Below are 23720 nucleotides of genomic sequence, written 5' to 3' on the forward strand. Positions count from 1 at the left end.
AATGGAAACCAATGACAGTCGTTGAAATGACAAGAAGCATTCTGGGTATCAGAGCTTTCTCCTCTTGCTGAAATACATGGACAGGGAAACGTTATGGGTGCCTTACCCTGCATGGGGAATATGGTTGCCCATAGCTGAATTATTGCACACATTATTCTCAAAGGGAAGTTTTAGTTGTGAGCCAAAAACTATGGGGGTCATTTACAGACACCACAGACACAAGTGCAGGGGCAAATCCCTGACCCATAGAGCTCATTAAAAAGACACTTGCATCCAGGGTTTGGCCTCGCCATGCAGAGTGCAGCACTCATTGGCACAAAGCAACCCTGTCCATACCGTGAATACAGTGCCGCCCGTGTTCCTCAGCCCTGTATTTATGGGGGAGAACCCAAAACTGGGAACCCAAGTTTCAAAGTCAATTCGGATAGCAATAGCATCATACAAATATATGTTATATATATTATACATAAATAAAAAGAAGAATCCCCACTAACCTGTTGGGGTTCCACACTTGTTTTTATCTCCCCCCTTTCTTTTGCCTCTGCAAACACCTCATAAAATGACAGGTTTTCATAATCCATGGTGATGGTCAGCACCGCGTCATACGCTGCCTTCAGCTCCGGGTTTTTCTCAAGAACCTGGTAGGAACTGTTTTTATAAGGCAGGCTGTAAAGCAAGGTGTCGTAGGGGACAAAAACGTATCGCCCGTCGGTGAGCCCCATTTCATGGGCCTGGGTTAGAAAGGTGGCCTGCTCCGCTCCTCCAATCAGCACGGAATGCATGCACATAATTATAACTAGAACACAAACATGAGAACGTTAAAGGTGGGATTTTAGGAGAAGGAAAAAAAAGAAAATATTTTTGGGTTGTTTATTAAGGGGGTAAAGTATAATTAGCCAGAACTACCCCTAAAACCACTAGTTGGGGGTGTTTTTTGTCTTTTCAGTTCCATTGTGTGCCTTGTGTCTGTATGTAACTGTTTCAAAAAGCGCAGGGTAAACCTGTAGCCAATCACAGCTTTAAAAATTCACAACACTAGACCAGTCTCTAGGCAGAACTTAAGATTATTTACCGAGCATTAAAATATTGACAGATTAGACCAGTGAACCCCAACCAGTGGCTCGGGGGCAACACGTTGCTCCTCAACCCTTTGGGTGTTGCTCTCAGTGCCCCCAAACCAGGTTATTTTTGAATTCCTGACTTTGGGGCAAGTTTTGGTTGAATAAAAACAAGTTGCACTACCAAATAAAGCCCTTGTAAGCTGATAGGGTGCATAGAGGCCCCTAATAGCCAATCACAGCCCGTATTTGGCTCCTCCATGAACTTTTATGGTGCTTGTGTTGCTCCCCAAGTCTTTTTACATTTGACTGTGGCTCACGAGTAAAGGTGCCCATACACGTTAAGATCCACTCACTTGGCGAGGTTGCCAAGAGAGCGGATCTTCTCCCGATATCCTCACCTACGGGTGGGCAATATTGGGCAAATGTAGGCTAATTTGATTGTTTGGCCCTGGGGCAATGGCACAGTCGTTTCAGGGACCACATCAACGTGCTGATGCGGCCCCCGATTCGACTAAATCTTTTAACCTGCCCGATCGATATCTGGCCAATTTCAGGCCAGATATCGGTCGGGCATTGCCATCGTTTCTGCCTCTACACGGGTCCGTGTATGGCCACCTTAAGAAAAGTTGGGGACCTTTGCACTAGACCAACCTGTATCCAATTAGATTGCAAGAACCTGCTGCTATACCAACCTGTATCCAAAAAAAGGTAAAGCTAACCATCTCATTTGGTAAGATCACAAAATAAACAATCTCATCGGCCTAATTTGGCCACCAACGCTCCTGTCTAAATTGTCCGGTGGCACGCTGTTCAATAAGGTATAAAGGCTTACCATGCATGTTATACATCTACATGCAACTGACTTGCACCTTGTGAATCCCTCAATAACACTATTTCCAGCATTGCAAGGATCTCCATGGTGAATAGTCACAAACCAAAAAGTATTTGTAAATGGCTCACAATTTTTGGTGCCATTTTGTTTTCCCACTATAAAATGCTGCATTATGGATAAAAACATATCTGCCCATGAAATGTCAACATAGAAGAATAACAAAGTGCTTAGGGGCCTTATAAATTATCAAGCAGAAATCTGTCATAGAAGCTGATGCTATAGGCAGGGCCATTTTAATAAATAGGCAAAAGGGGTATTTGCCCACTTGCCCACCTTTTAGGGGGAAGACACACAGGGCTACTAGTAGCAGCTACTTGTCACGACTACTAAAACAGACAATGCTGATCATTTACTGATAATGTCTTCTATACTATATTGAACTTCGGGTGCTTGAGGGTTATTCTATTATACATTTCTTGTGGCATTGGGGGTCTACTAATAAAAGGGCCCGCTGGTAGCTTAGAGCAGCCCATGCTACAGGGCTAATTATTAAATTCTAATGCAAATTGCACTGAATTAATTACTACTCAGCTTTGTATTGTGATTTTTATATTCTATTTATACAGTATATTGTGAGTGGGTCCCTAACAGGGTCGGACTGGGGGTGCAGGGCCCACTAGGGCTTCTGCCTCAGGGGCCCCTGCACCCCCCAGTGGCCCCACCACCTTCACAACCCCCCCCCCCGCAGGAGCCCCCAACACCCTCTCGCCTGCAGCGCATCGGGGGAGGGAGACCGGCAGATCGCCAGAGTGCCCTAGGGGGGTTCGGGTCTGGGCCGCCGGGGCCCACTGGGTTTTTTCCCGGTGCCTGGGCGGCCCAGTTCGACGCTGGTCCCTAAGCTCAGGTAAGTGACAGCGGCCCAGAGCTTGTGCTGGAAATCAGCAAAAAAGAATGGGGGCTACTGGGGGCATGTTTAGGGGCACAGATCTTCTCTGCTTCTCTGTGGTTGCCTTAGGCTTGTATAGAACCACCCAAAAAATGTACAGTATTCTATACTATGCCAACAATCACTGAACTGACTGGTTCCTGTAGAGAATGCAAGCTCCGCCTCACTGGCACTGGTATTATTTATATTTTCTAGAAAAAGTTAATTATTGCCAGGGTCGGACTGGGCTGCCGGGACACTGGGAAAAAATCCCGGTGGGCCCCAGCGGCCCAGTCCGACCTTTGCCGGCGCTCCCCCTACTGACTGTTCCTCCCCGACGCGTTCAATTTATACGCGCTCGGGGAGGAGGTCAGGCGGGGGCCCTGCGGGGGGGTTAGGGGGGCCCCTGGGGGGGTTAGGGGACGCGGCTGGGGCACCTGCAGGGCCCCTGGGGCGGGAGCCCCGGTGGGCCCTGCACCCCCAGTCCGACCCTGATTATTGCTTATGTGCAAACAGGGGAAAGAAACACCATTTTTGGCTCCTCAGTGCTCCCCACAAGTTTATCAGCCAGTGAATGCCACTTTAAAGGGGAAGGATCATGCATATGGTAACAATATGATTTGTAGAGACGCCCATAATATAATGCTTAACGATGAGAACAAACATGGAGCTGTATGTAAATCATTGAGTAAACGTGCTAATTGCATTTGTATTGATGATGATCTGCCAGAGCTCGTTGTGCCGTGCCACAAATCGTTAGCGAATTTACAAGCAGCGGAGATCAAGGGGCAAATAGGAAACATAAAATCGACAGTGACGGCAGGATTGGGATTAAGAGTCAGTGCCGTAGATCTAGGATCTAGTGGGGAATGTAATAAATGTTGCTAACGAAAAAATTTTTTATTTGCAACAAATTTTGTGTGTGTATAATCATATATACTGTGGCTTGCAAAAGTATTCGGCCCCCTTGAACTTTTCCACATTTTGTCACATTACAGCCACAAACATGAATCAATTTTATTGGAATTCCACGTGAAAGACCAATACAAAGTGGGGTACACGTGAGAAGTGGAAGGAAAATCATACATGATTCCAAACATTTTTTACAAATAAATAAGTGCAAAGTGGGGTGTGCGTAATTATTCAGCCCCCTGAGTCAATACTTTGTAGAACCCCCTTTTGCTGCAATTCCAGCTGCCAGGCTTTAGGGTATGTCTCTACCAGCTTTGCCCATCTACAGACTGAAATCCTTGCCCATTCTTCTTTGCAAAACAGCTCCAGCTCAGTCAGATTAGATGGTCAGCCTTTGGGAACAGCAGTTTTCAGATCTTGCCACAGATTCTCCATTGGATTTAGATCTGGACTGTGACTGGGCCATTCTAACACATGGATATGTTTGGGTTTAACCCATTGTTGCCCTGGCTTTATATTTAGGGTCATTGTCCTGCTGGAAGGTGAACCTCCGCCCCAGTCTCAAGTCTTTTGCAGACTCCAAGAGGTTTTCTTCCAAGATTGCCCTGTATTTGGCTCCATCCATCTTCCCATCAACTCTGAGCAGCTTCCCTGTCCCTGCTGAAGAGAAGCCCCCCCAGAGCATGATGCTGCCCCCCCATATGTGACAGTGGGGATGGTGGGTTCAGAGTGATGTGCAGTGTTAGTTTTCCGCCACACATAGCGTTTTGCATTTTGGCCAAAAAGTTCCATTTTGGTCTCATCTGACCAGAGCACCTTCTCCCACATGTTTGCTGCCCCCCCCCCCCCCCACATGGCTTGTGGCAAACTGCAAACGGGACTTCTTATGGTTTTCTGTTAACAATGGCTTTCTTCTTGCCACTCTCCCATAAAGGCCAACTTTGTGCAGTGCCCGACTAATAGTTGCCTATGGACAGATTCCCCCCCCTGAGCTGTAGATCTCTGCAGCTCCCCCAGAGTCACCATGGGCCTCTTGGCTGCATTTCTGATCAGCGCTTGTTGGGCCTGTGAGTTTAGGGGGGGGCCGTGCCTTGGTAGGGTTACAGTTGTGCCATACTCCTTCCATTTCTGAATGATCGGTGGAACAGGGCTCCGTGGGATGTTCAAGGCTTTGGAAATCTGTTTGTAGCCTAAGCCTGCTTTATATTTCTCAATAACTTTATCCCTGACCTGTCTGGTGGGTTCTTGTTGTTGCTCCCAATATTCCCTTAGCAACCTCTGAGGCCGTCACAGAGCAGCTGTATTTGTACTGACATTAGATTACACACAGGGGCACTCTATTTAGTCATTAGCACTCATCAGGCAATGTCTATGGGCAACTGACTGCACTCAGACCAAAGGGGGCTGAATAATTACGCACACCCCACTTTGCACTTATTTATTTGTAAAAAATGTTTGGAATCATGTATGATTTTCCTTCCACTTCTCACGTGTACCCCACTTTGTATTGGTCTTTCACATGGAATTCCCATAAAATTGATTCATGTTTGTGGCTGTAATGTGACAAAATGTGGAAAAGTTCAAGGGGGCCGAATACTTTTGCAAGCCACTGTATATATAATACAATATAGCAAGGATTAGCAATCCATTATATAATGAATGGATATTATGTGTTGGATGTGCAGTGAATTGAAATAAAGGTTAATTCATTATGTAAGAAAGTGCTGATCCTTATATTCTGTACAGGTATGGGACCCATTATCCAGAATGCTTGTCCCAAGGTCCCTAGGTCCCTTGTCCCTAGGTCCCCTAGGGTTTTCTGGATAAGGGGTCTTTACGTAAATCAGATCTACTACCTTAAGTCTATAAAAAAATTAATTAAACCCAATAGGATTGTTTTTCCTCCAATAAGGGGTAATTGTATCTTAGTTGGGATCAAGTACAGGTACTGTTTTATTATTACAGAGAAAAGGGAATCATTTAACCATTAAATAAACCCAATAGGGCTGTTCTGCCCCAATAAGGGGTAATTATATCTTAGTTGGGATCAAGTACAGGTACTGTTTTATTATTACAGAGAAAAGGGAATCATTTAACCATTAAATAAACCCAATAGGGCTGTTCTGCCCCAATAAGGGGTAATTATATCTTAGTTGGGATCAAGTACAGGTACTGTTTTATTATTACAGAGAAAAGGGAATCATTTAGTAACATAGTAACATAGTAACATAGTAAGTTGGGTTGAAAAAAGACATACGTCCATCAAGTTCAACCATAATGCCTATACCTAACCTGCCTAACTACAAGTTGATCCAGAGGAAGGCAAAAAACCCCATCTGAAGCCTCTCTAATTTGCCTCAGAGGGGAAAAAATTCCTTCCTGACTCCAAGATGGCAATCGGACCAGTCCCTGTATCAACTTGTACTAAGAGCTATCTCCCATAACCCTGTATTCCCTCACTTGCTAAGAATCCATCCAGCCCCTTCTTAAAGCTATATAATGTATCAGCCAGTACGACTGATTCGGGGAGGGAATTCCACAACTTCACAGCTCTCACTGTAAAAAATCCTTTCCAAATATTTAAATGGAACCTCCCTTCTTCTAAACGGAGTGGGTGCCCTCGTGCCCGTTGGAAGGACCTACTGGTAAATAAAACATTAGAGAGGTTATTATATGATCCCCTTATATATTTATACATAGTTATCATGTCACCTCTTAAGCGCCTCTTCTCCAGTGTAAACAGACCCAACTTGGCCAGTCTTTCTTCATAACCGAGACTTTCCATACCCTTTACCAGCTTAGTTGCCCTTCTCTGGACCCTCTCTAGCTCAATAATGTCCCGTTTGAGCACTGGAGACCAAAACTGAACAGCATATTCTAGATGGGGCCTTACCAGTGCTCTGTAAAGGGGAAGAATAACCCCCTCCTCCCGTGAATCTATACCCCTTTTAATACAGCTCAGAACCTTGTTTGCCCTTGCAGCTGCTGCCTGGCATTGCTTGCTACAGCCAAGTTTATTATCTACAAGGACTCCAAGATCCTTCTCCATTATGGATTTGCCTAGTGCAGTCCCATTAAGGGTATACGGGGCTTGCATATTTTTACATCCCAGGTGCATGACCTTACATTTATCCACATTAAATCTCATCTGCCACTTAGCTGCCCAGATTGCCAGTTGGTCAAGATCCTGCTGCAGGGATGTCACATCCTGGATAGAATTGACTGGTCTGCAGAGTTTTGTGTCATCTGCAAACACTGATACATTACTCATAATACCCTCCCCTAAGTCATTTATGAACAAATTAAACAAAAGTGGACCCAGTACAGAACCCTGAGGGACCCCACTGAGAACCTTACTCCAAGTAGAGAATGTGCCATTAACAACCACCCTCTGTACCCGATCCTGTAGCCAGTTTTCTATCCATGTGCAAACGACTTCACTAAGACCAATAGACCTTAGCTTAGAAAGCAGTCGTTTGTGGGGAACGGTATCAAATGCTTTGGCAAAATCCAAATAGATTATATCTACTGCATCCCCACTGTCCAGCTTCTTACTTACCTCATCATAAAAAGCAATTAAATTGGTCTGACATGACCTGTCCTTCATAAAGCCATGCTGATTACTGCTCATAATGCCATTCTCCACTACATAATTTTGAATGTGATCCCTTAACAAGCCTTCAAATAACTTGCCCACCACGGATGTCAAACTTACAGGCCTATAATTGCCAGGCTGAGATCTTATTCCCTTTTTAAATATGGGAGTGACATTCGCCTTCTTCCAATCACTAGGTACCATACCTGATGAAAGAGAGTCTGAGAATATCAGAAACAAGGGCCACTGCAATTCTGCCCCTAGCTCTCTCAGTACCCGAGGGTGTATTCCATCTGGCCCAGGTGCCTTGTTTACATTTATCGTGTGTAACCCTTTAAGCACCATATCCTGTGCCAACCACTGTGTAGTTGGAGCTGAGGCAACAGTGAAGCTATTGGGTGAGACTTGGCCCACTGGCTCCTCTACTGTATACACAGAAGAAAAGAACTGGTTAAGCACATCTGCCTTTTCTGTATCCGCTGTAACCATATTGTTATTATAACTCAATGGGGCCACACCCTCAACCTGCATCTTTTTACTATTAATATACTTAAAAAACTTTTTGGGGTTAGTCTTGGCCTCGGCCGCGATGCGCTCCTCATTTTCTATCTTTGCCTTCCGGATTGCTGTTTTACAACACTTGTTATAGTGTTTATATTCATTAAACGCAGCTACTGTCCCCTCTGACTTATATTTCTTAAAAGCTTTCCTTTTTTTCCCTATTAACTTCTTTACCTCAGAGTTAAGCCACATGGGGTGATTCTTAACACTTCTACTTTTTCTTATTAATGGAATGAATTGAGAACAGTAATGATTTAATATCATTTTAAATGACAACCATTTCTGCTCTGTATTTTTATCAGAAAACATAATGCCCCAATCTATGCCCTGAAGCGCTGCCCTTAAGGAGCTAAACCATTAACCATTAAATAAACCCAATAGGGCTGTTCTGCCCCCAATAAGGGGTAATTATATCTTAGTTGGGATCAAGTACAGGTACTGTTTTATTATTACAGAGAAAAGGGAATCATTTAACCATGAAATAAACCCAATAGGGCTGTTCTGCCCCAATAAGGGGTAATTATATCTTAGTTGGGATCAAGTACAGGTACTGTTTTATTATTACAGAGAAAAGGGAATCATTTAACCATGAAATAAACCCAATAGGGCTGTTCTGCCCCAATAAGGGGTAATTATATCTTAGTTGGGATCAAGTACAGGTACTGTTTTATTATTACAGAGAAAAGGGAATCATTTAACCATGAAATAAACCCAATAGGGCTGTTCTGCCCCAATAAGGGGTAATTATATCTTAGTTGGGATCAAGTACAGGTACTGTTTTATTATTACAGAGAAAAGGGAATCATTTAAACATGAAAACATGAAATTGGAAATTCAGCAATTCAGCAACTGGAAATTGCTAGGCTCTGAATTACCTTAGCAGCCAGGCAGAGGTTTGAATGAGGGACTGGAATATGGACATATAGGGCCTGAATTGAAAGATAAGTAATAAAAAATAACAATAAAATGTTAGCGTCACAAAGGAATCCTTTGGCTGCCAGGGTCAATGACCCCTTTTTGAAAGCTGGAAAGAGTCAGAAGATGAAAGCAAAACTACAAAAAACTATAAAAAAAAAAAAAAAAAGACCAATTGAAAAGTTGCTTAGAATTGATATTTAACTGAAAAGTAAACCCCCCCCCATTAATCAGCGCATTTGGACCAGGTACCTGCGGTATGCCCATCTTGCCCGGGGAGCTGGGTGGGTCCATATATAATTACCCAGCCTGCTCTGCCTTCTAGGGTGCTGTCACTTTAATGTACGAGAGGGTTTTGCTAAACTGTAACTGTTTTAATGGACCCCACATGGGACCCCACTGCTGCCCTGCCCTAATGGCCGAGCTGTGTCGCCATTATTACGGCAAGTAACAGTGATTATTAGAGAAGAATGGAGTGTAGCACGCCAGCGGAATATCCACTTCTGTCTGCTACTATAATTATGCATTCGTTTCCACTAATTGGTTTCTTATCACTATTTATTTTACAGTAATTAGCAGCTAGTATTAAAAAACTATGCAGATTAAAAAAACAAAGACTAATTGCAAAGTTGCTAAGAATAGGCCATTCTGTGACATACTAAAAGTTAACCTAAAAGTGAACTACCCCTTTAGTCCAGATATAAGCACAACTTGTTTGACTACAGACGTATCGTGAATTTAAACCTATATACTGTTTTATCAAACTATTTCTCCCAGTTTAGTGTGCCTGCGCTTGGGCCAACACAATGGGGGAAGGATTCTGGCTTACACTTAACCATCAGGCTGAGAATCTGCCTCATATGGCATTAGCCTAATACTGTATTTCTTTTTTTATATCTTGAGCCACCATTTTGTGATGGGCTGTGTGCTCCCTCAGAGATCAGCTGACAGGAAGTGATGCAGCTCTAACCAGGGTTGCCAGGTTGGGGGTTTTCCCGCCAAATTGGGCTACTAATTTAAAGCCCTGGTGGGTTTCCAAAGTACAAACCCGCCAAGGTACAGTTTTGGGGTTTTTTTTGGAGCCTTGGTGGGTTTGTAGTTTGGAAACCAGCCAATGTTTTTTTCCCCCTAGTGTGCCTGTTCCACTGCATGCTGGGTAATGTAGTTTGTATCTAACAATTAGCCTTCAGCTAGAAATAATATAAAACTACAATACCCAGCATGCAGTTGGACAGTATAGACAGAGACTCTGTTTTGTATTACTTTTTGCTCTTTCAGGCTTAACCTGTCTGTTCTACCCCCTGCTCCCTGCTCTATAGGGTATGTGATTGTACTGTTACTTTCTACTGGGATGTGGGGCAGTTCTACCCCCTGCTCTATAGGGTATGTGATTGTACTGTTACTTTCTACTGGGATGTGGGGCAGTTCTACCCCCTGCTCCCTGCTCTATAGGGTATGTGATTGTACTGTTACTTTCTACTGGGATGTGGGGCAGTTCTACCCCCCGCTCTATAGGGTATGTGATTGTATAGGGTAGGGATTGTACTGTTACTTTCTACTGGGATGTGGGGCAGTTCTACCCCCTGCTCCCTGCTCTATAGGGTATGTGATTGTACTATTACTTTCTACTGGGATGTGGGGCAGTTCTGCAGTTGGTCATTAAGCTGTTAATCTCAGGAGATATCTTGGGGCTGCTGGGAGTTGTAGTTCAACACACCCATATGTATATCAAGTCTGGGGTTAATGCAACATTCCAAATCCATTTCTGTAGTGACTTCCCAGCTGAACTGGGCACAGAGGGAATTATCAGCCTTCCCAGTAACTGGAGAGGGGGCACAGGGCATGGGGAGTGATTATACGCTTTAAAAAAGGCAGGTTTTCCCATATATACTTTTATTTTTTAGAATTTTTATTCATTGCAGATATTGGGCTATTTTTGGGCTACTTTCAAAGTGGCTTTTGGCTAGTTTTGGGCTGGTTTTAGAACTGACTTTGGCTGGTTTGGAAAAATAAATCTGGCAACCCTTGTCTTGTGCCCTTGTTTTGTGTGTAGCACAGTAAATCATATCAGCTATATATTACTGGGGATGTTGCCCATAGCAACCAATCAGCTATTAGATTGGTACAGTCACCTCCAAGGTAGAAAACAAAAACAGAGATCTGATTGGTTGCTATGGGCAATATCACTAGCAATAGTTATCTCCAATGTTACTAAACACACCAATGTACCTAACTAGCAGTCTCTATACAGGATGATCCAATATCGCAAATTACTAGAAAAGAGTATTTTGCATGAAAAGGTTTTATTTATATGAAACTAATTTACACGCTGCTGGGCGTGATATATTTTATATTACACATATTGTATGTATGTCATGATATAGCACCAGAAGGGTAAGCACTTATGATATGAACACCAACAGGGGTACAGTTAATATGAATTAAGGGGGACAGTGTATATTAGGCTAATGCACAAGTGCTATGAGATTCAATGCACAATATCAATAAGGTTCAATCACTGAAGAGCTTACAATCTACAAGGGTCACTGAACATTTTAAAAATGCTCAGGGGGCAGGGGGGACAGAAATGACCCATCTACCCCCCCCCCCCCCCAACACTTATTTACTGTTATTTAAGTTACATTAATTATCTATAAGCAGAGTCCCTGGAAGCAATATACAAAGTAACAGCATTTTCTGCCTGGGAAAAACTGATGGATGGAAGAGTTTTTCAGCAAAGGTCACTTCACTCACCGCAGTTTTTTTAGGCAAAGGTCTCTGTCAATCTGCTAAAAGGCCAATACACACTCATTGTTATCTCCAGAATTGTGCTTATGCCTATGCTGCCATGGTTTTATGGTATCTCTCTGTACAGGCTATGAGCAAACTTAGGGGGCTGTTCCTGCTGAATTGTGCTTAGTACAGGGGAATCCCTATGTGCCATAGTTTTATGGTATCTCTCTGTACAGGCTATGAACAAACTTAGGGGGCTGTTCCTGCTGAATTGTGCTTAGTACAGGGGAATCCCTATGTGCCATAGTTTTATGGTATCTCTCTGTACAGGCTATGAGCAAACTTAGGGGGCTGTTCCTGCTGAATTGTGCTTAGTGCAGGGGAAGCCCTATGTGCCATAGTTTTATGGTATCTCTCTGTACAGGCTATGAGCAAACTTAGGGGGGCTGTTCCTGCTGAATTGTGCTTAGTACAGGGGAATCCCTATGCTGCCATAGTTTTATGGTATCTCTCTGTACTTTTTTTCTGTGACTTTTTTGTAATTGCTACTTGAAGTTCTTAAACCTGACTGTCCCTTCTCAACCTGTCAGTTATAGCTTCTAATACTAATGGACACCCGCTGCACCAATTTGACCGCCCCCTCATAGAGTAACTTGGGGAATCAGATAGGTAATACAAAAGGATTGGGCAGATACATTTTCCCATTCCCACAACTATTCACTGCTACTCCAACCCTAAGGAGTAGGAAGGTTCCAAGCAGAGTAGAAGGAAAGGCCAAATCATTGTGTCCCCTCACCATCTTCTGAAGAGTTCCCCAGCAGAGGGAAGATGGCAGGGGCATTCTACACAAATGTATCTATTTTTTTTAAATGAGCAATGGTGGTGGGTAGAGGGTTTGTGATTATGGATCAGAACTTCCTAGCATGCATTAACTGGAAGGCCACTCCTTCCTTGAATGACGCTGAAGGACAAGTATGAGAGAATGTCTATGTGCCACCATTTGTATTGACCTCTTGGAATAGACGTCATTCAGACCCCTCTATTGCTTGAGAAACTCTAGTCATAATAAATTATAATGACGAGGTCCATGCAGAACTCTTACATGTCCCAACACCCCCATAGACCCTAAGCATCATCTCTGAGCTGTAGATGACAATGTAGAAGATGTTCTTACCTCGCAGGTCATGTGCTTCTTCAATATTTGCCAAAGTAGCTCTGAGCCCTTCCTCTCCATTGCCCATGCTTGTTACTATACCAATGGGGAGCCCATGATTCCTCAGGGCACTAGCTACTTTCCGCCCTGTGTCCACCCACAAATCATCATTGGAGGACACAATTCCGACATGGGCCCACCTAAAATACTTCATGAAGTGGAAGAGAACCTTCGTTGGCGCAGGCATTGTCCTGGCGAAAGTCGGGAAACTGCTCTTATCATCCAAGTCGTGATTGATGCACGCCCAGGAGAACACCGCCTTGTCCCAGTTTTTCCCCAAAAGCGTGGCAGCGTCGCAATACCCAGGGTTCATTGGGCCCACGAATGCGGACGAGTGTTTGTCGTAACTGGAAAAATCCACAAGGGCTTTGGAAGTTTCACAGTTTTCTTGCAGGATTCTGTAGTCAAACTTATAACCTATTCCTAGGGTGGCATCGTTGTTAATCTTCTGGACTGCTAGCCGCGCCGCCAGCTCTGGAAAGGCTTTGGAGAACAGTGGGTCACATTGCCACGGACCAACTACGCCCACGGTAAAGTTTTTACAATCCACGCCTAAAGAATTCATGAATACTCCCATAAGTAGCCACCAAGAAGGTATTGAGAAGGGAAACGTCCTTGTAGGCCTCTTGGCACAAAGTCTTCTACATCCTTGGCATCTTGGTTGCCTTAGCAAGAAGTCTACAAGACTTCTATAGAACATTGTCCTATAGCTTGTAGCTGCCCGGCTAATATTGTCCAGCGGCCATGGGTTCTCTGTCCAATAAGGTCTGGAAAATAAATATCATTTGTTCAGCACAGTGGGGTCTACAGGGAGCTGAGGCCTCACCGTTTTCCCTTGCTTATACACAGGGAAAGGGATTAATCCCCCTCTGGAGAATTAATAATTTGATAATAACGGATTTGCCGTCAACAGCCATTGGGCACTCGAGGGACTGGTTTGTACGTTTAATTATCCCACTGAGTTTTATAAACTACTTGGTAAGACTCAACCAGACAACACAGCCTGTTTATAAATAAGAATGAAACCCATTATCCAGAATGCTCGGGACCTGGGGTTTTCCGGATAAGGGGATCTATCGGTAATTCAGATCTCCTACCTACATTATTTAAACAGTAAAAAACTATACCTTGTACTTGATCCCAACTAAGATATAATTACCCCTTATTGGAGGCAGAACAGCCCTATTGGGTTTATTTAATGGTTAAATGATTCCCTTTTCTCTGTAATAATAAAACAGTACCTGTACTTGATCCCAACTAAGATATAATTACCCCTTATTGGGGCAGAACAGCCCTATTGGGTTTATTTAATGGTTAAATGATTCCCTTTTCTCTGTAATAATAAAACAGTACCTGTACTTGATCCCAACTAAGATATAATTACCCCTTATTGGGGGCAGAACAGCCCTATTGGGTTTATTTAATGGTTAAATGATTCCCTTTTCTCTGTAATAATAAAACAGTACCTGTACTTGATCCCAACTAAGATATAATTACCCCTTATTGGGGGCAGAACAGCCCTATTGGGTTTATTTAATGGTTAAATGATTCCCTTTTCTCTGTAATAATAAAACAGTACCTGTACTTGATCCCAACTAAGATATAATTACCCCTTATTGGGGCAGAACAGCCCTATTGGGTTTATTTAATGGTTAAATGATTCCCTTTTCTCTGTAATAATAAAACAGTACCTGTACTTGATCCCAACTAAGATATAATTACCCCTTATTGGGGCAGAACAGCCCTATTGGGTTTATTTAATGGTTAAATGATTCCCTTTTCTCTGTAATAATAAAACAGTACCTGTACTTGATCCCAACTAAGATATAATTACCCCTTATTGGGGGCAGAACAGCCCTATTGGGTTTATTTAATGGTTAAATGATTCCCTTTTCTCTGTAATAATAAAACAGTACCTGTACTTGATCCCAACTAAGATATAATTACCCCTTATTGGGGCAGAACAGCCCTATTGGGTTTATTTAATGGTTAAATGATTCCCTTTTCTCTGTAATAATAAAACAGTACCTGTACTTGATCCCAACTAAGATATAATTACCCCTTATTGGGGGCAGAACAGCCCTATTGGGTTTATTTAATGGTTAAATGATTCCCTTTTCTCTGTAATAATAAAACAGTACCTGTACTTGATCCCAACTAAGATATAATTACCCCTTATTGGGCCTTTAGGTTTAATATTCTTTTCTATTTTTATTTCTTTTTACATTTTATTTTTCAGATCGGTTTTTCTGAATCCCCTCGGAAAGTAGAATTAGATGGGAGAAGTGATGGGCGCAGCGGCCATCTGCCCGGTTGGCTTTAACCTAAAGAGCTGGGAATTAGTTGAGCTTTAGGGCAGTGTTATGGCTCCATCTCACAGTGTGTTACACACAGAGCTCTAATCCCAGGGCTAAAACAGGGGGGATTATAATGGGAAAGGGTTTCACTGGGGGAGTCTAAAAGCCCACATTAAATGCTGCTTCCTAGTGATATGGGGGCCGGGCCAACACCCACGGGTTCAGGGCAACCTCCGCCCAGTATTGCTGGGTCATGGGCGGGTTTGGGTTGAGCTCTTCATTTCGCTATCCCCGCCCACAGTCTTACTACACTCACTTCCGCGTCTGGTGCACACCTTGGCTTGGCCCCGCCCCTCCTGTGACATCATGGCAGGGGGTGGGCACTAGTGATGTGTAGGTCGAGAAATACTCAACCCGCACCCAACCTTAACCCGCCCACTCCCAACCCGAACCCTACCCGACCCAGCTTCCTCCCTCTATTTATATACCTGCCCACACCCTACAATGACGTCACAAAAGGGGGTGGGGCTTGTCGGGCACACCTATAAAATAGAGAGCTGGAAGAGGAACCCGGCAGTGGAAGGTTGCGGGCGGGGAGGGTGAGTGGAAGTGTTCAACCCGAACCCGCCCACAACCCGCAGTTGACGGGGTGAGGTTGGCCCAAACTAGGGGTGCACCGGATCGGTTCGGGATTCAGCAGAATCCGTCAGGGTGGGTTCGGGGGTTCGGCCAAGTGGGTTTGGTGCATCCCTAGCCCGAACCCAACTGACCCACGGGTCACTAGTGGGCACGGGGCTATAAATTGCCTGCCTGCTGTGTTTGACTTTTATTTCAATATTGTATAGGAAATATATTATATTGTGTAGATAAGGTAATGTTTTTAAATAGGATATAGAATGGCCAGTTCCTAGCAACTTCTTAATTGGTCTTCATTTTTTAATTTTTAAAGTTTTTGAATTATTTGCCTTCTTCTTCTGCGTCTTTCCAAGCTTTCAAATGGGGGTCACTGACCCCGGCAGCCAAACCCTATTGCTCTGTGAGGCTCCAGTTTTGTTGTTATTGTTACTTTTTATTCCTTATATTTATAGGAGAGGACCTGAAAAAACAATATCAGTCTCTCACTCAAACCACTGCCTGGTAGGGAATCCCGTAACCTGACTGCCCTTACAGTAAGGAACCCCTTCCTATGCTGATGGTGAGATCCCCTTCCCTCCCCACCCCCAATGAATCACTCATTCCCCCTCTCTTGGTAGGGAATCCCATAACCTGACTGCCCTTACAGTAAGGAGCCCCTTCCTATGCTGATGGTGAGATCCCCTTCCCTCCCCACCCCCAATGAATCACTCATTCCCCCTCTCCTGGTAGGGAATCCCATAACCTGACTGCCCTTACAGTAAGGAGCCCCTTCCTATGCTGATGGTGAGATCCCCTTCCCTCCCCACCCCCAATGAATCACTCATTCCCCCTCTCTTGGTAGGGAATCCAATAACCTGACTGCCCTTACAGTAAGGAACCCCTTCCTATGCTGATGGTGAGATCTCCTTTCCTCCTCACCCCCAATGAATCACTCATTCCTCCTCTCTTGGTAGGGAATGCCATAACCTGACTGCCCTTACAGTATAGAACCCCTTCCTATGCTGATGGTGAGATCCCCTTCCCTCCCCACCCCCAATGAATCACTCATTCCCCCTCTCTTAGTAGGGAATCCCATAACCTGACTGCCCTTACAGTAAAGAGTTCCTTCCTATGCTGATGGTGAGATCCCCTTTCCTCCCCACCCCCAATGAATCACTCATTCCCCCTCTCTTGGTAGGTAATCCCATTACCTGACTGCCCTTACAGTAAGGAACCCCTTCCTATGCTGATGGTGAGATCTTCTTTCCTCCCCACCCCCAATGAATCACTCATTCCCCCTCTCTTGGTAGGTAATCCCATTACCTGACTGCCCTTACAGTAAGGAACCCCTTCCTATGCTGATGGTGAGATCTTCTTCCCTCCCCACCCCCAATGAATCACTCATTCCCCCTCTCTTGGTAGGGAATCCCATAACCTGACTGCCCTTACAGTAAGGAACCCCTTCCTATGCTGATGGTGAGATCTCCTTTCCTCCCCACCCCCAATGAATCACTCATTCCCCCTCTCTTGGTAGGGAATGCCATAACCTGACTGCCCTTACAGTAAGGAACCCCTTCCTATGCTGATGGTGAGATCTTCTTTCCTCCCCACCCCCAATGAATCACTCATTCCCCCTCTCTTGGTAGGGAATGCCATAACCTGACTGCCCTTACAGTATAGAACCCCTTCCTATGCTGATGGTGAGATCTCCTTTCCTCCCCACCCCCAATGAATCACTCATTCCCTCTCTCTTAGTAGGGAATCCCATAACCTGACTGCCCTTACAGTAAAGAGTTCCTTCCTATGCTGATGGTGAGATCCCCTTTCCTCCCCACCCCCAATGAATCACTCATTCCCCCTCTCTTGGTAGGTAATCCCATTACCTGACTGCCCTTACAGTAAAGAACCCCTTCCTATGCTGATGGTGAGATCTCCTTTCCTCCCCACCCCCAATGAATCACTCATTCCCCCTCTCTTGGTAGGGAATCCAATAACCTGACTGCCCTTACAGTAAGGAACCCCTTCCTATGCTGATGGTGAGATCTTCTTTCCTCCCCACCCCCAATGAATCACTCATTCCCCCTCTCTTGGTAGGGAATCCCATAACCTGACTGCCCTTACAGTAAGGAACCCCTTCCTATACTGATGGTGAGATCCCCTTTCCTCCCCACCCCCAATGAATCACTCATTCCCCCTCTCTTAGTAGGGAATCCAATAACCTGACTGCCCTTACAGTAAGGAACCCCTTCCTATGCTGATAGTGAGATCTCCTTTCCTCCCCACCCCCAATGAATCACTCATTCCCCCTCTCTGGGTAGGGAATCCCATAACCTGACTGCCCTTACAGTATAGAACCCCTTCCTATGCTGATGGTGAGATCTCCTTTCCTCCCCACCCCCAATGAATCACTCATTCCCTCTCTCTTAGTAGGGAATCCCATAACCTGACTGCCCTTACAGTAAAGAGTTCCTTCCTATGCTGATGGTGAGATCCCCTTTCCTCCCCACCCCCAATGAATCACTCATTCCCCCTCTCTTGGTAGGTAATCCCATTACCTGACTGCCCTTACAGTAAGGAACCCCTTCCTATGCTGATGGTGAGATCCCCTTTCCTTCCCACCCCCAATGAATCACTCATTCCCCCTCTCTTGGTAGGGAATCCCATAACCTGACTGCCCTTACAGTATAGAACCCCTTCCTATGCTGATGGTGAGATCTCCTTTCCTCCCCACCCCCAATGAATCACTCATTCCCTCTCTCTTAGTAGGGAATCCCATAACCTGACTGCCCTTACAGTAAAGAGTCCCTTCCTATGCTGATAGTGAGATCTCCTTTGCTTCACTCTTAGTAGATGTCAGTTTTATTCAGAGAATAGCAAAGTTTGGAGTCGCTACCTGTTGCATGCTGGGAAAGGAATAATCTTAATATGTGTAACATAGATCGGCTTAAGGCAGATTAGTACCTCCTGCTCATGCCTTTTCATTAAAAGCCGGAGAGAGAATTAATCTGCTTGATTAACTTCATGTTGGTTCTCAATATAGCTAATTGTTTATCAAATGACTCCATTTATCAAATAAATCTGACTGATAAGAAATACCAGATGCTGCCGAGGGGATAAATGACACTCAGAGGTGTCGGAAATTCACTGTATTTGTATTCTATTCTAAAACAAGTCATGGAAAGCCCCTCAAAAATATACTAGAGACTGGGTCAGGGTTGGACCGGCCCACTGGATACCTTCCCAGAACTTTGGTTCCCTTTATCTCACTTTGATGGAGTTTAAAGTTAAACCTCCTGTATATTTACTTTGTACAGGTATCGGACCCCTTATCTGGAAACCCACTATCCAGAAAGTTCCGAATTACGGAAAGGCCATCTCCCATAGATTCCATTTTAATCAAAGAATTCACATTTTTAAAAATGATTTCTTTCTTAGTAATAATAAAACAGTATCTTGTAATTGATCCCAACTAAGATATAATTACCCCTTATTGGGGCAGAACAGCCCTATTGGATTTATTTAATGGTTAAATCATTCCCTTTTCTCTGTAATAATAAAACAGTACCTGTACTTGATCCCAACTAAGATATAATTACCCCTTATTGGGGGCAGAACAGCCCTATTGGGTTTATTTAATGGTTAAATGATTCCCTTTTCTCTGTAATAATAAAACAGTACCTGTACTTGATCCCAACTAAGATATAATTACCCCTTATTGGGGGCAGAACAGCCCTATTGGGTTTATTTAATGGTTAAATGATTCCCTTTTCTCTGTAATAATAAAACAGTACCTGTACTTGATCCCAACTAAGATATAATTACCCCTTATTGGGGCAGAACAGCCCTATTGGGTTTATTTAATGGTTAAATGATTCCCTTTTCTCTGTAATAATAAAACAGTACCTGTACTTGATCCCAACTAAGATATAATTACCCCTTATTGGGGGCAGAACAGCCCTATTGGGTTTATTTAATGGTTAAATGATTCCCTTTTCTCTGTAATAATAAAACAGTACCTGTACTTGATCCCAACTAAGATATAATTACCCCTTATTGGGGGCAGAACAGCCCTATTGGGTTTAATTACAGTTTAAATATTTTTTTTAGTAGACTTAAGGTATGGAGATCGAAATTACAGAAAGACCCCTTATCTGGAAAACCCCAGGTCCTGACCATTCTGGATAATGGGTCCCATACCTGTATTGTGCTCTTAAAAAAAGACCTAGAACCTTCTCCGTGTAGGACACTTGGACCAATCATAACTTCCTTTACTATTGCTGTACATTCATTTTAGGTAATGATAGATATCTGCACAGTATTACCCTGTAATCTCTTATCCTCTCCCTTATCCTCTTCTGAAAAACAGAAGCGGATAAGGGAAGAAGAATGTGGGAGAGCGATTTAATTGGGAAAAAAGAAAGTGGGAGTAGAAGAGGCAAAGGGAGACACAAACATATGGCAGGAAAGCTGAATTCATCAGACAATAGATGATAGTAATCTCATAGAAGAATGGAGGAGAAAAGGTGGAAAAGGAGACTGGATACTCTTATCCAGCGTCAAAGTGGGGTTCCCGGGGCCCACAGCTGCCCCCTGCTCCCACTGCTGCGCTGCTAACTTCCAGTGTAAAAATAAAGATGGCCGTGCATTCCACTTTGGAACACACAGCCATTTTTATTTTTTCCCAGCAAGTAAGCTGGCTTGGGGCAGAGCTGGGTGTAGGCAGGTGGAAGAGCCCACTGGGTTTTTTCCCTGTAGCCTGACCCTGGTCTGATTTTGCTGACAAATCCTTATCACCCTCTGAACGTTTTTGTAGATTATAGTACAGCCAATTAGCTTTTCCTTCCAACCTGCTCCTGTTTGGGCCAAAGGCTACTACTACCCCCCCATTGCAAGGTGGCCAACCCCAGGGTTACAGGACCCCCCATTGCAAGGTGGCCAACCCCAGAGTTACAGGACCCCCCATTGCAAGGTGGCCAACCCCAGAGTTACAGGACCCCCCATTGCAAGGTGGCCAACCCCAGAGTCACAGGACCCCCCATTGCAAGGTGGCCAACCCCAGAGTTACAGGACCCCCCATTGCAAGGTGGCCAACCCCAGAGTCACAGGACCCCCCATTGCAAGGTGGCCAACCCCAGAGTCACAGGACCCCCCATTGCAAGGTGGCCAACCCCAGAGTTACAGGACCCCCCATTGCAAGGTGGCCAACCCCAGAGTTACAGGACCCCCCATTGCAAGGTGGCCAACCCCAGAGTTACAGGACCCCCCATTGCAAGGTGGCCAACCCCAGAGTCACAGGACCCCCCATTGCAAGGTGGCCAACCCCAGAGTTACAGGACCCCCCATTGCAAGGTGGCCAACCCCAGAGTTACAGGACCCCCCATTGCAAGGTGGCCAACCCCAGAGTTACAGGACCCCTTAACAATGCGCACGTATAATGGGGGCTCTGCATTTGATCTGAACTGAAGTAGATTAAGGATTAGATAAATATAAAGACAAATGTGTGTGAATATGGGGAAGAAGGGGCCATATTTAAGCCCACTGTCACTCCAAATCCAAATCCATTATAGAACAAAGTCTGATTGGTCCATCTGTCCTGCTAAGGCTTAACCTGTTGGTTTGCATTCTCCCTTCTGCCAACACCATATCCCTGTCATTGCCCTTATTAATGAAATGGCTAATTCTCCCAACTATGGTAGGACAAAGGGAAAGTATATCCGAAAAAAAGTTCACGTTAATCATTTCCTTTCTTTAAGAGGAACATTTACGGAAAAGATTTAAATTTTATTTCCCAATTTAGTTTTTATTATTTGAGCTATGTAAAGTTTTATATATTTATATATATATATGTATTAGTTTTTTGTTAATTTTATTAGTAAACTCAGCCCATATAAGGGATATCCTACCTGAAGTCTGTTAAATAAATTATTTAACCATGAAATAAACCCAATAGGGCTGTTCTGCCCCCAATAAGGGGCAATTATATCTTAGTTGGGATCAAGTACAGGTACTGTTTTATTATTACAGAGAAAAGGGAATCATTTAACCATGAAATAAACCCAATAGGGCTGTTCTGCCCCCAATAAGGGGTAATTATATCTTAGTTGGGATCAAGTACAGGTACTGTTTTATTATTACAGAGAAAAGGGAATCATTTAACCATTAAATAAACCCAATAGGGCTGTTCTGCCCCCAATAAGGGGTAATTATATCTTAGTTGGGATCAAGTACAGGTACTGTTTTATTATTACAGAGAAAAGGGAATCATTTAACCATTAAATAAACCCAATAGGGCTGTTCTGCCCCCAATAAGGGGTAATTATATCTTAGTTGGGATCAAGTACAGGTACTGTTTTATTATTACAGAGAAAAGGGAATCATTTAACCATTAAATAAACCCAATAGGGCTGTTCTGCCCCCAATAAGGGGTAATTACATCTTAGTTGGGATCAAGTATGGGGGCCTGGAAAAGAAAGAATGCTATGGGGCCATATAGCAAACAGACTTTGTCTTTTATTCCACCGTGGTTTATTATAGAGCTTTCCAGTCAGATTTGTGGACTCTGTACCTGGGCTTAAAAGCTCTAATCTGCTTGTTTCTAATACTATTATATGCACCTTCACTAGAAAGCGGCATTGAAGAAAATCAAAATACAAATTTTCTTTAAATCAATGAGATTTTTGACCATTGTGTTTGTGTATAGTCAGCTTCATGTCGTATAATAATAACTATCTCTGCAAGAAGAACCATTGCATCTCTCACCTCATTACACCCCAGTGCATTTAGAAACCCTTAACTTACCTATGTGCTGTCTCTTTGGGAAGGGAGTAACGTGTAGAACTTGTATGTTGCTGATCGGGTGGGATACATGGTGAGGGGCTCAGCGCACCATTTAGGAGCCCATGTCACAGACAGTCCCTATTATTAAAACCCACAATAAAGAACATATCCTGAGCTCCTCAGTGGGTTCAGTAGCTCCTTAGCATCCCTATTGGGACTCCAGAAAGGAATGGTCAGCATCAAGGAGAATTCCTGGCCAAGATCTTCACACGGAGAGGGCTTCCAACCATGATCATTGCCCCAATGATCAATAACAGAAGCATTCTCTTGTCTTTTTAGATCTTCTTATCTGCTTTGTATTGGGCAACACGGCCAGTAAATTCCATATCAGACTAAAAAATATCAATGGGTTGACTTAGTTACTCCAAGCTATAGACGTTGCTCCTGTGAAATTCAACAGATATCCACATAATGGCATCTTGATTCCTTTACAGTGGATGCTCCAGGAACTTCATAGACTGCAGCTCATCACCCCTTCCAGTATTCCTCAATGAGTATTCCTGATTTTTCCCTTAATTCCTGCTTCTAGTAGATTCCGTATGGAGCGGCATTCAGCCTCCCTGCTACAGATTTTCAGTAAGTGACCTTTAGGTCAGGGCTGGGGAATTATTTGGATATGTGTGTGTGTGTGCTTAATCCGTGCTTTGGGTAGGAAGCTTTGTAAGAAGATTGTGGCATCTCTCTATCTCACACCTCCAACTCCTCTCATTGCATTTCACCCCGTGCTTTCTCTTTCCGCATTTTTGCCTTCGTCCCACTATGAATTGGAATTTCGGAGAGTCCGGATAGGGACTTAAAAATATAAACTATAAGTCGTGATGCTGTCTCTTTTACGGTGTATTATAAGGGGGAAGGTGAAATGTCTCAGTCAGTATGGTTGAAAAACTAAAGTTCAACGTTTTGTTCCCATCAGGTTTCTGATCAGACACAGAAAGAAATCCACAGCCCTTATAGGGCACCGGCAGTCATGATGTAACTATAACCAATCACTAAATTAGCAGGGCCCTGTCCCAATTAAAATAACACTCCTATACACAGCCATGCCATTGGTCCAGCCACCCACTCCCCAATATGCCAAAACTCCTCGAACAATCCACACACCCTGCCTACTTCCCCACAAGAAGCACCCACAAATCACACTTTTCCATCTTGGGGACACCCTTTGCTATGGGGCTCCTGACTGAATAAGCTTTGCACCCCCCTGAAGGTGGCTCTGTGTATATT

General features: G+C 43.9%; 1 protein-coding gene across 1 annotated transcript in view; it reads right to left on the minus strand.

The window, feature by feature from the left end:
• LOC100489435 (retinal guanylyl cyclase 2) overlaps positions 1–23095 on the minus strand; it is a 53662-nt gene extending 30567 nt beyond the window's left edge. The window contains exons 1-3 of the mRNA XM_018091861.2: positions 22458–23095; positions 12709–13514; positions 495–796 (exon numbers count right to left, since the gene is read on the minus strand). Of these exons, the coding sequence (XP_017947350.2) occupies positions 495–796; positions 12709–13447 (1041 nt within the window). The 5' untranslated portion in view covers positions 13448–13514; positions 22458–23095. The remainder of the gene's footprint in view (positions 1–494; positions 797–12708; positions 13515–22457) is intronic.
• Between the last annotated feature and the right edge of the window lie 625 nt (positions 23096–23720).

The sequence above is a fragment of the Xenopus tropicalis genome, chromosome 2, assembly GCF_000004195.4.
Source record: "Xenopus tropicalis strain Nigerian chromosome 2, UCB_Xtro_10.0, whole genome shotgun sequence".
Lineage (NCBI taxonomy): Eukaryota > Metazoa > Chordata > Amphibia > Anura > Pipidae > Xenopus > Xenopus tropicalis.